This window comes from Xylona heveae (assembly GCF_001619985.1).
Source record: "Xylona heveae TC161 unplaced genomic scaffold L228scaffold_15, whole genome shotgun sequence".
NCBI lineage: Eukaryota > Fungi > Ascomycota > Xylonomycetes > Xylonales > Xylonaceae > Xylona > Xylona heveae.
Genome location: NW_017264207.1, coordinates 296,910 through 312,117, shown reverse-complemented (window position 1 = coordinate 312,117; position 15,208 = coordinate 296,910). Strand labels below are relative to the sequence as shown.

Below are 15,208 nucleotides of genomic sequence, written 5' to 3'. Positions count from 1 at the left end.
GAAATTCAACACGTGCGAGCCATTCTAGGACTGTTCAAGTTTGCTCATGAAGATGTTGGATGATTGCACAACATTATTATTTGAGTGAGGGGTCGCATCTCGTCGGCGACACAAATCGATCTGGTCGAAAGGGCCTGAGGGAGTACAAAGTAGGGGTGCATGCAGTAGTCTATCAGCCATCTATCGCCATCCTCACGCCGTCGTCCCCGCTTCCGGCTATGAAATTGCGACCTGCGCTTGCATCTCTCTTAGACGCCGGACAGTCGCCAGCTAAAGTGACTGCGAGATTTTTAGCATTTTGCCAGCGCCGTGGTCAAAGATGAGAGAAAAGGGGGTTTCCTTGAAAGATACTGTAGCAATTCTGAAGAAAAAGGAAAGCCTTGCTGGGGTGGCTGAAGAGTTTCGATGGTTCCATGTAGGGGACCCCAAGTCCGTGTCTCTTGTGCCGTGTGTGAGAAGGACTACTATTGGATTCCCCCAGAAAGGGAAAAGGGTTGCAGCTGAGCGAGGGACAGTAGTCATACATGCCAAGTCTAAAAAGGCCGCGATTCGCGGGAACTCCCTGGGACTTTGTCTGTCTCGCTTCCCATCGCCTCCGGTCGGGAACCCAACCGCAACCATCACCAAACGACGACTCCTCATCGTCTTCCTCTTCCTTCTCTTGGACAACCGTTTTTTGACTGATCTGACCAGGTCGGGGATCCTTTTATTTCGACGATAACTGCTCGTCTTCTGAGGGTCTCGGTCCAATCCAGTCCACGACTTCGTATCCCCGTCCGCCTCGATGACCTGTTAAATCAACTCTTTGTCGCTCCTTTTCAACCTTTTGCCTTTCGTCGTCAATCGTTCTATCCATCGCGGCTTCGATCTTCTCACCTCTCTCTCTCTCTCTCTTTTACCCTCCCTTGCGGGTTTCGATTTATTTCCGATTTGCAACTAGGATACGAATTCTTCTTTGATTCCATTTTATCACGACTTGGTGCTGGCTCATCATTCATTGTCAATTTCGTCATTATATTCATCTCGATTTTCGAGAATCTCTCCGTTCCATCTCGACTTGCGCAAACTATTTTCACAGTCTTTATCTACTCAACTATTCGACAACCAGCCTGCTCAGTCAGTTCCTGTGCACAGATATCCTGCCGAAGATGGCTTTCGTGAGTTCAGGTGAGTGCTGGTCTTAGACGATGAATTTTGGAAGTGGTTCACCTGACCTGGTTGGATAGGAGTCGAGGAAACTCTTCGAACCATTTTCCGACGATGCATTTCTTGTTCATCAACTCCACCTTGTCCAAGCTGTGCTTCTGATGAAGTCTGTTCGCTCTCCAGCCAATCATGCACGCAATGCCCTGTCGCTTCGTGTATCAAGATGTCAGGGGCTGGCTCTTCTTCTCCGAGCAAGTCGTCTGGTGGTGGGTCTGTGAACAAAGGTGTCATTGCTGGTAGTGTAATCGGTGGAGTGGTGGTGATTGGGTTGCTCACCTATCTCATATGGCGGTTTTGTATCAAGAATAAGCGAGCAGAGTATGATGCTCAGTGGACAGAGGAAGGTCAGCAAGGGTACGAGAAGGGCGACAATTTTGCCATGCACCGTGACGCTCGCGCATCTACGCATACGGTTGGATCTATTGCATCGACTGCACTGACTCGAGCCTCAAACGTCATTCAAATCGCTTACATTCCTGGGGTGACGAACCGCACTCCTCCAGTGAGCCCCGGAGTTATGGTCCCGCCTGTGCCTCCTCTACCTCTTGGAGTTAACTCGCACAAATCTCCAACGCCAAATTTCAACAATCAGGATCAGCATTTCTTTATGCCAGGGGATCTAAGGGACTCTACATACTCTGGTTTGACTGGCGATGGCCGAGCAAGTTATGCACGAAACAGCATCAGTCCCAGCTTGGCTCGAAGCAGTGTGGCCACGACGCTGTACAACAACAATGCTATTGTCAACCCTCAACCGGCACAGACTGTTGTTCGTGGCAAGGCAAACATGGTTAGTGTCAAATCTCGAAACGGCAGTCCTGCAGACACCCCGGGTTCCGAAACGCCGCCTGTGCCTGCGATTGATTTTGCAAAGCATGGGCGGACGGCGCTGGGAGCTCAAGAGCCCGCAGACGCGAATGACATGCGACCTCCGCCTAGTCCTGCCTTTTCGATCAGCTCGACATTTATGAAGAGCACAGCCAACACTGCGCGAGCTGCCGTTGCTCGTCCAGTCCAAGTTCTGAAGGGCAAAGCGGCACCGCAAGCAGACAATGATGCGGCTTCGATGAGAACTACAACCTTTGGCCGTCGACCTGACAAGCGTGCTTCACACGCTTCGTCGATTGATGGCATGTCCACCTACTCACGTCCCAACCGCTACACTGCCCGTTCGCTTGCATTCGGCAACGAGTCGTCAGATGACGAGGGCGAGCCTCGTCATCAAGCCAAACAAAGCTTGATAACAGATCGTGACTCCCGCATCACCAATATTGAGGACTCTCCTCTTTCGAAACAGTCCCCATTTGGCGATGACTCGGCGTTCTCGTCACCTCGATTAACACCAGCTCCCGCGTATCCTGGAGACGTCTATGCCAAGATGTCATCTGAGATTCGGTCAACGCGACTAGGTCACAGAAAAAATAGCAGCTTGAGTGCGGTGATCGAGGAGTCGTCGAGGAGACTGAGTCGCCAACAAGAACGTTCCGAAAGCCCAGAACACCGGGAATCGAGCCCGTTTTCGGATGTTAATGAAGTCAAGAACGCTTGAAGCAAACTTCCTGGCGATGACGGTTTCCTCGATATTCTTTGATGGTTTGGGATGGACAAGTCCATGGCGCATGGTGCGGTCTTATTGGGATATCAGGAGGATGGACCATCCGTCTTTGGATTGGTCTGTCTGCTTTGCTACATTTTACGCTACGGCCTTTTTTTTTTTTTTTTTCTTTTTCTTTCCTTCTGCGGAAGACGAGTTTCCTTGCTTTGCTTAGCGGTTTATTTTCATTTGATTCTTCTTTGGAAGGATGTGTGTATCCCATTTCTTTTAATTAATTTTAGAAGCGCATACGCTTTGCGTCTGCTTGGAAATTGGCGGCCCTGGAGGTTTAGTCTTAGCGGCGTTAAGAATACGCTTTTCTTTTTAGCATTTTAGCCGGTAAGGCTCCATACAATCTCTGAAAGAAGTTTATTTCAATGGCATTGTCTCGACCTTGCTCATGCATGGCTTTGTCCTCAAAATCAAGACCTCGAAACTTGACCCTGTCTTTTGCAGGATTTATTGTTGCGCTTAAAGAGCGGTGCACACAATGTCTTTGTTGGTGTTGTGCTTATGTCTTTGATTCATGACTGAGAAGTAGTGAGTGCTCGAATAGCTTCCTTTTCTCATTGTCTTTCTTCCTCGCTTTGTTCTTATGGGTTTCTGCAAACTGCAAAGCTTCGCTTTAAGCAGGGCTCATTTTTGAAACAAGGTTTTCCTGGAGAGATTGCCCGATAAGGCAACTGTTCACATTTTTCCGTTTTGACACTGGCTGAGGTCTTAGTCCTGAGCTTTGTTAATCCGAACAACTTATGAAATTGTATCCTCCAGCCCTGAACAATATTCGATCAACGAACATTAGGGTCCACAAACTACCATTTTGCACTGATATAATCATCCACGCAGACCGAACTGTCCTCAGCAACATGATAGTATACAACAGATGAACCGTTTACCAATCTTCCTGCTAAAATGACATAGCATACGATAAAAACGATTTTGACGCTTATGATCAAAAGATATTCCTTACTCATCTATCATACCAAATTTGCAGAAGAAGAAACAATAAGTTATCCACTCCTCCATTTGATACATCATAAACTCGAGATTTCTTGCATAAAGCTAAGTAAACATAATTGCGAACAGATAACGAAATCACCCATTACCTGAAGTCCATTCCACAGCGAACAAAATGATCGTCCCCGGAGTCGTGAACACCAGCGAGATGCCTGTCTTCCCCGAAGCTCCAGGGCTCAGCAACCCTATTCCTAACTTGGGCCAGCTATTCGACCCAAATTCATGGAGCGCAGCTCTGATAAACCATGCCACCGTGGCCAACACGCTGCCCCAGGCCGCGCCAAATCCCTTTCCAGTGCCCGCGATAATGGCTGCTGTCTTTGGAGGGCTTGGAACTGGAGCAGATCAGCAGTTGCAGAACCAGAACATCCTTAATAACATTGGCAATGCCCAAATCAATACTTCCGGAGCGTACAAACAAGCCGCCAACACCGTTGCAATGCTCATGATGCGAAATCTGACCGACTGGCAGCGTGTTGGACTGCCTCGTCTTTCGACCCAAACCTCCTCCCCTCCCTCTTATTATATCCAACCAAACCAAAGCCTATCAGCTGCAACTGTCGCAGCAGCAGCAGCGTCAGCATCAACAAACCCACTATCAACATTCCTCTCATCCATTCTACCTCATCTCTACCCTCCCTCATCCCTGCCCTCACTACAACCTAGTTTTCTTTCATCCGCCCCGACTGCTGAATCGCAATACTACACCCACCTCTTCGCACACATTGCTACACAGTTCCACCTCGCGCAGTCCGATCTCGAAACCTACCTGCACGCCGAAGCCCAAGCCAACGAACAAGCCAAAGCCGCCAAACTCACCATTGTCGAGCGCGTCCAGATCGATCATGCCCAGCGCATGCAGGCCCAGGCCGAAGCAGAGGCACTTGCGCAGGCGCATGCCCTGCTCCAGCAACGCCGACAACATGCTGAGGAGCAACTGCAGTGTATCATCCGCGGCGTCCTCCTCCAGGCTGCTCAGGCCGAACTCGAAGCCCGTGGCCAGGCTCATGCACTGGCGGACCAGCAAAAGACGGTGATTCAAGATAGAATAGAAAACGTCGTCAGTGAAATCATGTCAGGCCTGATGCTGGGCGGGCTACAAGTCGGGCAAGGCGACTGGGGACTGGGATTGGCCGGCCAAATCCAAACTCAGATTCAAAATCAAGGTCTTGCCAGTGCTGCTGCGACATTGGGACAATTAGGCCAGTTGGGCCAGTTGGCGCAGTACGCAACTCTTTTCCCCAATGGCGGTGGGTATAATTCCAGTCTCAGCGTTTCACTGGTGCGAGAGCTAGGCAAGTACTACGAGCATCTTGGAATTGGTTACCCAGGATTCCAAAACATCGGCGGTGTCACAGGACTACAAGACCTCCTGCGCAACGCGCTGCTCCAGCAAGGCACTGGAGCAAATTTACAGCCATATTCCGGTGTTTGGCCTTGGAATGGGAACCCTTATAATCCTTCTTTTTCTTCTTCTTCTTCTTCTTCTTCTTCTTCTTCTTCTATCAACGGTACGTTGTATTTCCCCTCATCATCTCAATCCTCATTCCCTCCGTCTTCTCCTTCCTCGTCGTTAGGGTTAGGTCAAGTCATGGAGCAAATCCGAAGAAACATTTTCTCGCCGCAGCAGCAGTACAACAACAATAACAACTTATTCACCAACGGATTCACCAACAACGGGTATTATCAGCAGCTTACCTTTCAGCAACAAAACGAGGTCAACACCCAGATCAAACAAATCCAACAAGTCCAATTGGCGCAGCATCTTTTACAAGTCTTACTACAGACTCCCCATCTATGGCCGCTTATCCAGCAACATCACGGGAATAATGTGATTACAGATAGTGTCAATTTATATGGTATCCTTTCCAATGTCCTTGCTAATATCGACCGACTTGTCAACACTACATCATCATTATCATCATCATCATATCCCGGCCTACTCCCAGCTTCGTATGGCACAGTCTTTAATACTCTTCCCTTTCACAACAACAATTCCTCCACTGCCAATCTGAACTTGAACCTGAACCTGACAGGCTTTGTCAACAACTACAACGACATCCAAGCACACCTGAACCACGTCGGCAGTCTGAACATCAACACGCATTTGCTCAATCTGCTTGCCTCGTTTTTCTATCCTCACATATATACGTCTCCAGGTAATAGTACATTTTCGCCCTCCTCTAATCCCACAAACATTCTCAACACGGAAAACATGACTACCAATAACCCCGCCTCTTTCCCTTCCTCATCATCTTCCTCCTCCTCATACTCCTCCTCATCTACCCTTTTCCCCGACTTCTCCAACTTCTCCACCTCCAACACCAACACAGCCGACTCCTCCACCCACCCCGGTGCTTTCCCAGCCACATCCCCTCCATCCACACACCCCACCCACCCGGACCGCAACGGCGACATGCCCATGTGTCTGTGCGACTTCTCCACAACATGCACGCACTCGCGGGCACTCGCCTCCGCCGCCTCGACACAGCCTGCAGGCCTATCAATCAAGTCTGCGTCAGGCAAGGTTGTTTGGTCCGGGCGCGTAAACGACGCGCAGAGCGTCGAGCGGGTCTTGGACGAGCTGGTCTTGTCCGGGGCTGCAGCTGGGGGTGCCGTTCATCCATTTGTTCCTCCTTCTTTGTCTTCTTCTTCTTTGTCCTCCTTCTCCTCTTCTTCCTCTTCCTCGGGTTCTTCTTCGGGTTCGTCGGGCACTTCATCGTCGTCAAATAGGTCTACCCGTCGCGGTAAAGACGATGAAAGAATCCTCGGCCAGAGCGGCGTGTTTGGTCGTGCGGATCGAACGACTGATCGCACCGATCGGAGAAACAGCAGGGACGACGACAAGTCGACCGGGTCTAACGGCAAGAGGTCAAAAGGTAAAGGTATATTAAAGAACCGCGGGCGAAGCAGGAGCAGGAGCAGGAGCAGGAGCAGGAGTCCCATTGGTCGTGGAGAAGGACGGGCAGGAGGAGGACGAGGAGGGCGAAAAGACAGTCGGGATGATAGACGCGGGAATCGTAACAGCAGTAACGAACGAGACAGGAGTCGGAATAGAAGAAACAGTAACGGGAATAACAGAAGCAAGAAAAACGACAGCGATAGAGGAAGGGGACGGAAACAGGTGAGGTTTGCGCAGGATTCGTAGGTAGGTAGTAGGGTTTGACTGTAAGTTGTGTATATATATGGTTTGTAGTATCACGTCTTATATATTACGTCAAATGATAATCACAATGTCAATGTCAAATCAAAGAAACGAAAAAGGAACTTAGAACAGCGTGGATGAATAAAAGAGGAAATTTAGATGAGATAATGGTTTAATTCTTGACTATGACGCTAAGTAACGGCGGTGCAGTATCACAAGTAAATCTAAAAAGAAATACAGAGGGGAAAAGGATATGCAGGTTTCTTGAAATACTTTTTCAAATGAATCTGAGATAATTGAGACAGATGATCCTCCGCTGGCGCCGCATAAGAGTGACCTCAATCTAGGGGGAACGGAGGAGTTTAAAAAAATATGGTGGAAAACGGAAGCTGGTATAAACCGCAACAAACGACAACTCCAATATGTTAATGCGAGTATGAGAAGCAAAGGGAAGAGCAAAGAAAAACGCCAGACCTGCTCCTCTTTTTCCTTTGGATAAATAGAAAAATAAATGGGTTCAAAAGAAAATAAATATATGGGGGAGTATAAACGTGAAAACACTTCGGAGAAAAGGTCTCGGAACATGCATGAAGCATCATGAGCGTAAAACCGTGAGAGGAGGATGAGGGAAGAGCGAAGCGAGGAAATCAAGATGACTTGTTTGTCTGGACCTCGTTCCAGCTATCCTCGAAAATGGTCTTCTTCCGACAGACATCCTCTTCGGAGAGATTGAGACGTCTGACGACCTTGAACGCTCCGGTTCCGACGCCCATGCTTTGTCCCATGATGATACACTCCGAGACACCTTCAATCTTATCAGATTTCATGTGGAACGCGGCGTCGAAGAGATGATCAGGAGTCTTTTCAAAGGACGCAAGTTGGAGCACGCTATCTCTCATCTTGGAAAGACCGAAACGGGTAATGCCCAAAATGTCTCCCTTGTACGTCATGACGTCTGCCAGGAGCTGCATGTGACGCGGATCAATATCCATGTCGCCCATGACAGACGAGATTTCATCAATGATAGTCTTTCGGGCGGCTTCGATACCGAGGACGTCGCGCATTTCAATGACGCTGTTGGTCTTGGTTGCCGTGCCGATGATGCCGTCCGTGTTCATGCATTGCCGGAGACCATAACCTTCGACGAGCAGCGAATTCTTCAAAGTCTTCTCGTCCGTCTTGATAATGGCTCGCGCCGCTTCGGGGTATCCCTTAATAGGGACAGATGGCAAGACGCGCTTGAGATGTTGCACGCGGGTAAAGACGTCCGTCTCTTCTTTGGTCTTGCGCGAGCGTGTGTCCATCGCGTCGAGACCCCGGACCTTGACTTTGATGGTACGTCCGGAAATGACAATGTCCCCGGTTTCAATCTTGAGTTTCTTCTGTGCGACAATAGCACGAGAAAGGTCTTCCATATTGATGTCCAGTTGGAGCCTGTCAATGGTTTCAAAGTCTACCTTGGCCGCGACATATGTGCTATCCGCCGACCACATGTCTTCAATATAAAAGATGATCTAGTTTGTGTTAATAAATGGGATAGAAACGCAAAGGAGGGGGACACTAAGAAAAACATAACATACATCTCGGAGATAGGTCTTTTCCACTCGTCCCTTGACGACACGAGCCGAGCGGATGTCTTCCTTATTGACCAGTTCGCAGCTAATAACAGGAGTACTGATGGTTTTGGAGGCGTTGATAATTTCTTTGATACGAGGAACACCCTGAGTAATACTCATTCCGGCAACACCAGCAAAGTGGAAAGTCTTCAAGGTCATCTGGGTACCCGGTTCTCCAATGGACTGCGCACCAACAGCACCGACAGCGTGACCGGGCTCAACTTGTGCTCTCTTGTACTTTTCCAAACACTTGTCCACGAAAGCCTTGAGTGTGGTAGATGTTAATTTGGCGGTGAGATCTAGGCGGCGTCTCAAAGCAGCTGCAATCATGTCAGAAAGACGTCCAGAGCTCCACGCATCTTACAAAAAAAAGTTTGGACCACTTACGATCATAAAATGAATCTAGCTCTTCCCAGTCTTGATCCTCGCTATCAAAGCGACCGGAGAACAATCCCATGTTGTCTCGGGCAACAGCAAGCCGCTCTGCCCGGGCCGCAACATACTCCTTGATAGACTGAAGGAAGTCACGAGCACTCTCGAATTGGTCGATACCCCGATCGCTGCGATCATTGTAATCCAGTGAAGTACCATCAATAGCTTTTCGGGCAAGCATGACCCTCTCCACTGAGAGCAACTCCTCACAGAGAGCGTTGATCTCAAATGGTAGCAGGCCACGCTCGTTGTTATCCCAAGTAGTCGTCTATGTCATTCCCTTAGCAAAATATTCCATCGATAGAAGCCCATCAACATAAACATACCTCTGCGTGTGTAAATGTACGGTCAAAGTGGACAGGCTTAGCCTTGGCCTCCATGTCCACCGGATCCAATTTGTCGTCTCCGTACTGGAACTGCACAATACCAGAAGAGGAGTTTCGCACAGTATCGTCATACAACGTAGACAAATCCTCCAACGACTTCATCAGACGCCGAGACATGTAACCGGTTTCGGCAGTCTTGACAGCAGTATCGACTAGACCTTCACGACCAGAGATGGCGTGGAAGAAAAATTCAGGAGGTGTCAGTCCTGAAAAGAAACTGTTCCGTACGAAACCCTTTGATGGTGGCGTGCGTGCGTTCTTCGGAAAGTGCGGAAGCGTTCGGTCCTGGAAACCATCTGCAACACGCTTGCTAGAAATAATCTGTTGCCCAACGACAGCAACCATCTGAGACACGTTGATGCCGGAACCCTTGGAACCGCACGTGGCCATGATCAAAGGCGAGTTCCACTTGCTCAGCTCCGCAATACAATAGTCACCAGCCTGCCCTCGGACTTTGCTGAGAATTCCAGAAATCAAATTCTCCATGGTCTCTTCTTCGTCGCAACCGGGGGACTTTTCAAGCTTTCCTGCCTTGTACTTGGCAATGACGTCGTCACATTCAGCGTAGGCCCTCTCCACGAGCGCTTGTTTGCGCTCAACAAGTCGAGCGCCAGGGTATACATCGCTGATACCAATGGAGAAACCTTGGTTTGCCAGCCACCGAGCCGCCAGCTTCGACAACCGATTCATCGCCTTGACAGCCTCGTCTGGGCCAAAGTCACGGAGAATGACATAGAATACAGAGTCCTTCTTACCGTCACCAACAATCGACTTATCCATGACACCACACATGATTTCAGAGTTTCGAATGCAGAGCCAACTGTCATTCTTATCGAGGTCGCGAGGCTGATCCTTTACCGCCTTAAACTGCCGACATGCTGCATCCAAGTTGACCAAAACAGGTGAGCGACGGTTTGGCCGCATCAGAACATTGAAAATCTGCTTGCCCGTCCATAACGCCTGGGGCTTGACAATCGACGGAGGTGGAATGTCAATGTGTTCATTGCCGTCCACCATATACATGCAAATATGGGCAAAAGTCTTTCTGTCATAAAAGTTGTCCTTGTTGCTGATAAGGAAAGAAGCTGTAATGAAATCCTGAATGGCGGCAATAATCGGTTCACCGTTTTTCGGAGTCGCCAAGTTGTTCTTGACACCCATCAAATTGATTGCCTCTGTTCGTGCCTCCTCGGTCTGAGGAATGTGCAAATTCATTTCATCGCCGTCAAAGTCAGCGTTGTAAGGATTGCACACGCACTCGTTGAATCGAAGCGTCCTCCAAGGCCGCACTTTGACGTAGTGACTTAGAATACTGAGCTTGTGAAGCGACGGCTGACGGTTGAAGAGTGCGATATCACCATCCTCCAAGTGCCGTTCCACAGTATCACCAATCTGAAGCTGATCCGCCATCAAGCTGGTCTTACCGTATTTCAAGAATAGCTTGAAATCTGAGTCCTTCTTATTGATGTAGTTTGCACCTGGCCATTTGTTTGCGCCGTTTCGTACTCGTTGTTTCAGCTTCTCAATATTGTAACGAGTAACCTTTTCCGGGTACGTCAAGTTCATAGCAACCAACTTCGGTACTGCCAGCTGCTCGATTGACAAGTTCGGGTCCGGCGAGATGACAGTTCTTCCAGAAAAGTCGACACGCTTTCCAGACAAGTTTCCTCGGAATCGACCCTGTTTACCCTTGAGGCGTTGACAAAATCCACGCATCGACTTTCCTAAGCCCAGTTGCGCCAAACCCGGCACGTCACTGTTGATATACATGGCGATTTGCAATTGCAAGAAATCCCACTGCTCCATGATGGTTGAAACTGGCTGGCCCTTCTGTAGACCCATTCGAATAAGAGAGTTGATGTGAACAATGTCAGAGAGCTTCGAAGTGATATCATCCTCGGTACTTGTCCCATCCTGGTGGACAGATGGCCGAATGCAAATCGGCGGTGCAGGCACATATTGCCAGATAAACATTTCCGGTCGTCCTTCGGAAGGGTTCATTCCAAGCAATTCGCAGTCCGTGGCGGAGATCCGGCGGAACAGATTGAGCACTCTCAAGGGGTTCATGTCGTCCAGCGCCTTCTTCAAATGCTTGTCTAATTCACTGTTTCCTTTCTTCGCTTCCTCAAAGGACTGGTCAAACTGGAGCTTGCTCTCCGGCGGCCTCTTCTTCGCTGCGGTCGATGTATTGAAGGCGCGGTATTTGTCGTGGATAATCTTTAACGGATGTTGCCCGGCCTTCTTCACCACACCCTGAATGGAACCACAATACATGCATTCTCGAACCTTTCTGCACTGAGCGTTGATCCTCTTGCAAATTTGAGATCGTCGCAGGTTGTCGATTCCAGGCCGGCGGAGGTCGCGCAGGAATGATCTTCGTTCATTTTCCGTAAGCAATACTCGACCGCAATCCTGAATCCGTCAGTAACAGGCCATTCGTTGCGGCGTTGGCGCATTAATTACCTTGCAAATATCTTGCAGAATCGTAATGATCATCTTGAAATAGCCAATGTGAAAAGCAGGCAATGCCAACCTCACATAGCCAAAATGACCATTACATTCTTGCAGTGACTCGCCGCAGGATTCACAGACTCCGCCTTTGCTCGATGTGCCCATCCTCCCATCGAGAGGCCCATGCTGAATTACGGCTCGATTCTGATCGGGATTATACAATGCGCGATCGGAAACTTCAACGAGGGCTTGGTTGACGACATCCTGATTCGACCTAGACAGAAACCGAATCAGTCAATTACTGACAAGTATCGATCCTTTGCGGTTTCTTACAGAATACCAAATTTAAGCTCTTTGAAGCGTTTCGGGATATGGTCCACCACCTGCTCCTTCACGGAGCTTGCCCCAAGGACAGACTGCATGACGGCGACAGCGTTGGCTACCGGGTATCAAGCATCAGGAGAGCCACGGCGAGATTGACGCTGCAGTCTGAGATAAATTGACGTTGAACAAAATGGGACTATTGGCGATTTGGAGGCTTGAGGCTCTTGTGAAGCCACCCAAATTTCTTCGGCACAGTAGTGACAGCTTTCGCTAGTAGTGGGGTTGGCCACGACCCGTTCTCTCTTTCCTCCTCGCTCCCACACTAACTTATTCCTCTTCAGCGAAATTTTACGGTCGACGCTACGGCATCTTAATGCACATCCTCCGGAGTCTGTTGACTCACATTTCTATCTCAACACCCTTGTATAAAGTATGTAATGATATTTCTAGCCTTATACAGAATATTCGCTATTTTTGCAATGGTAAAAATGTAATAGAACAATATATATACAGGTCAAATACTTTTACTTGGACAAGAATGCCTGGAATGCCTTGTGATCAATCGTAACGTTGCCCACGGCTGTTTGAAGTTAGCAGACTGTCACTACCAGTGATATCTTAGATGGACAACTCACCCCTTAGCTTTTTTCTTCCCTCTTTCTGCTTCTCTAATAACTTTCTTCTTCTAGAGACATCACTTGCATGCAGCTTCGCCAGTACATCTTTGCGGAAAGGCTTGATTGTTTCCCTGGCCATGATCCGCTTCCCTGCAGCGGCTTGAATGACAACCTCAAACATCTGTCGAGAAACGTGCTCCTTAAACTTTGTAACCCATTGTTTTCCAATCCGCTGCGCCTGGCTGGTATGAACAACCCGAGAAACAGCATCAACGGGGATTTTGTTGACGAGGAGTTGAAGCTTGGTGACGCTGCTCCTTCGCCAATCGGCATCTTCGTAATCCAAGCTGGCGTAACCCTTTGTTGCTCCTTTCAACTTGCCAAAGAAGTCGTCCACAAGATTAGCCAGTGGGATATCATACTTGAGAATGACCTGCGTGGCAGTAAAGAAAGTGAGCTCTTTTTGTTCGCCACGGTTGGCTTCACAGAGCTCGATAACTTTTCCTAGATATTCCTCTGGAAGAGTTATAGTTGCGGAAATATAAGGCTCTTGGAGCTCTGACACCCGTTGGTGGGCAGTCTCTGAGTCGGGGAAAAGTGCCGGGTTGCTAATGGTTTCTTCAGTGCCATCCGACCAGATTACTTTGAAAGGAACAGTTGGCGGCGTGATGATGATGCTTGCCCCATGCTCTTGTCGAAGGCGGTCTTCAAACACTGAGCAGTGAAGTGTTCCAAGAAATCCAAGTCGCCATCCTGCACCAAGTGCTTCGGAAAACTCCTTCTGAATGGTCACACTACGGTCGTTGAGCACAATCTGATGGATACTCTCCTCCAAGTGTTTGTAGTCGCTCTGATCCACGGGGAAAGCAGCGACGAACACCATGGACTTGGGCTCTTCAAAACCAGGCAGCGGTTCAACCTCTTTTTCTGAGCCAACAGTAGTGTAAGTGTCTCCAACTTTGGCTTCTTGGCTTCTCTTCATGCCGGGGTTGAAATAGATATAGCCGACCTGGCCCGCACGAAGCATTTTTTGCGGCGTTTGATCCGGATACATTATACCAACTTCGCCAACTGTATATTTAAAGCCAGTCGCAAAGGAAGCGATCTGATCACCAGCCTTGATCTGGCCATCAAAGATCCTGACCAAGAGGATAACTCCTTTGTAGTTTGAGTACCAGGAATCGACGAGCAGAAGTCGAAGGGGCTTGCTGTGATCGCCAACAGGTCTAATCACCACCATGAGTACAAATTTTCTGATGATTGTTTTTTGGGGGGAAGTTCAATGCCACTTACGCGGGAATCTGTTCTACCACATTAGGCAGGAGTGCTGCCACATTCAAACCGGTCTTCGCTGAAACCAAGACTGCCTTCTCCGGGTCAAGCTCAAATGTGCTATGCATCTGATCTAAAGCCCTCTCTGTGTCCGCCGACGGCAAGTCTACCTTGTTGATGACGGGGACAAGACTCAGGCCCTGCGCGAAAGCCAAGTAAAAGTTCGCGACTGTCTGAGCCTGGACACCTTGACTGGCATCTACAAGCAACAGAGCTCCGCCACAGCTAGCGTAACTGCGCGAGACCTCTGCACGGAAATCGACATGCCCCGGCGTGTCTACCAAGTGTAGTAAATAATCTTCCCCTTTGTAGTTGTAAATCATGCTGCATGTCTGCGCCTTGACAGTGATTCCTCGCTCCCGTTCCACGTCCAGTTTATCCAGATACTGTTTTTTTCCACCAGGTTCAATAGTACCGGTAAGTTCGAGAAGTCGATCGCTGAGTGTACTCTTTCCATGATCGACGTGTGCGACAATGCAAAAATTCCGAAATCGTTCTATAGGAATTGCAGCGATTCTCTGTTCCAAATCTGCAGCAATCTTTGCCGATTGGGCAAATCGAGGGACCGTAGTCCGCAAAGATCTTCTCAAGCCATCCCTGGCCAGCAGGGAAAATGGCGAAGGGGGTCTTGCAGGAAATGATATGCGTGGGCTACATGGAATCAGCCTATTCGCAAACCAGCGGCATGGTTGCATGAGTCCTCCCAGGCTATCTTAAGGGAAGGTCGTCCGCCTTGAGAACTATGCGCAAAGGCATAAAGAGATTAATCAAGTCAATCGAGGCGTGCGGAGGAGTACGAAGCCGTGATACAAGGGTCCTCCACGAAAAATTATGGCCAATTGCGCGTGTATCTCGAAATGCGAAGTGCACAGTCTCCAGAAAGTTCCAGCGCTGATGCAATTAATATTCCCAATCTTTCACTACGTATTCTCGCTTACATTATGTAGCGCCAGTGCCCGTATTATTCTTGCCAAACAAAAGGTTAAAGATTGTCCAAGGAAATACACCATTTAATGGTACTTCTCTATGCAAAATAGAAAATTTACAATATAAGTAGTGTAGACCTTTGGATTGCGGGTAGTATATGT

The 15,208-nt window shown here is 48.8% G+C and overlaps 3 protein-coding genes across 3 annotated transcripts; 2 read left to right on the top strand and 1 right to left on the bottom strand.

Moving 5' to 3' along the window:
• The first annotated feature begins 935 nt into the window (after positions 1–935).
• On the top strand, positions 936–3,213 carry L228DRAFT_52633 (hypothetical protein). The gene is made up of 2 exons (XM_018336678.1): positions 936–1,167; positions 1,227–3,213. The coding sequence occupies exons 1-2, from the start codon at positions 1,149–1,151 to the stop codon at positions 2,753–2,755; spliced, it is 1,548 nt and encodes a 515-aa protein (XP_018184575.1). The 5' UTR covers positions 936–1,148; the 3' UTR covers positions 2,756–3,213.
• A 675-nt stretch (positions 3,214–3,888) lies between these two features.
• Positions 3,889–7,118, top strand: L228DRAFT_52588 (hypothetical protein). Its single transcript, XM_018336677.1, has one exon. The coding sequence runs from the start codon at positions 3,933–3,935 to the stop codon at positions 6,963–6,965; it is 3,033 nt and encodes a 1,010-aa protein (XP_018184574.1). The 5' UTR covers positions 3,889–3,932; the 3' UTR covers positions 6,966–7,118.
• Positions 7,119–7,123: 5 nt separating this feature from the next.
• On the bottom strand, positions 7,124–14,815 carry L228DRAFT_257295 (beta and beta-prime subunits of DNA dependent RNA-polymerase; the record flags this gene model as incomplete). Its single annotated transcript, XM_018333970.1, has 11 exons — positions 7,124–8,476; positions 8,543–8,898; positions 8,966–9,278; positions 9,337–11,808; positions 11,860–12,121; positions 12,181–12,286; positions 12,317–12,336; positions 12,700–12,751; positions 12,807–14,014; positions 14,082–14,649; positions 14,776–14,815. 11 exons carry the CDS (start codon positions 14,813–14,815, stop codon positions 7,610–7,612), a joined length of 6,264 nt encoding a protein of 2,087 aa, XP_018184573.1. The 3' UTR covers positions 7,124–7,609.
• Between the last annotated feature and the right edge of the window lie 393 nt (positions 14,816–15,208).

Excerpts from the sequence above, each read along its gene's own strand:
- L228DRAFT_52588 (XM_018336677.1), top strand. The coding sequence starts at position 3,933 with ATGATCGTCCCCGGAGTCGTGAACACCAGCGAGATGCCTGTCTTCCCC.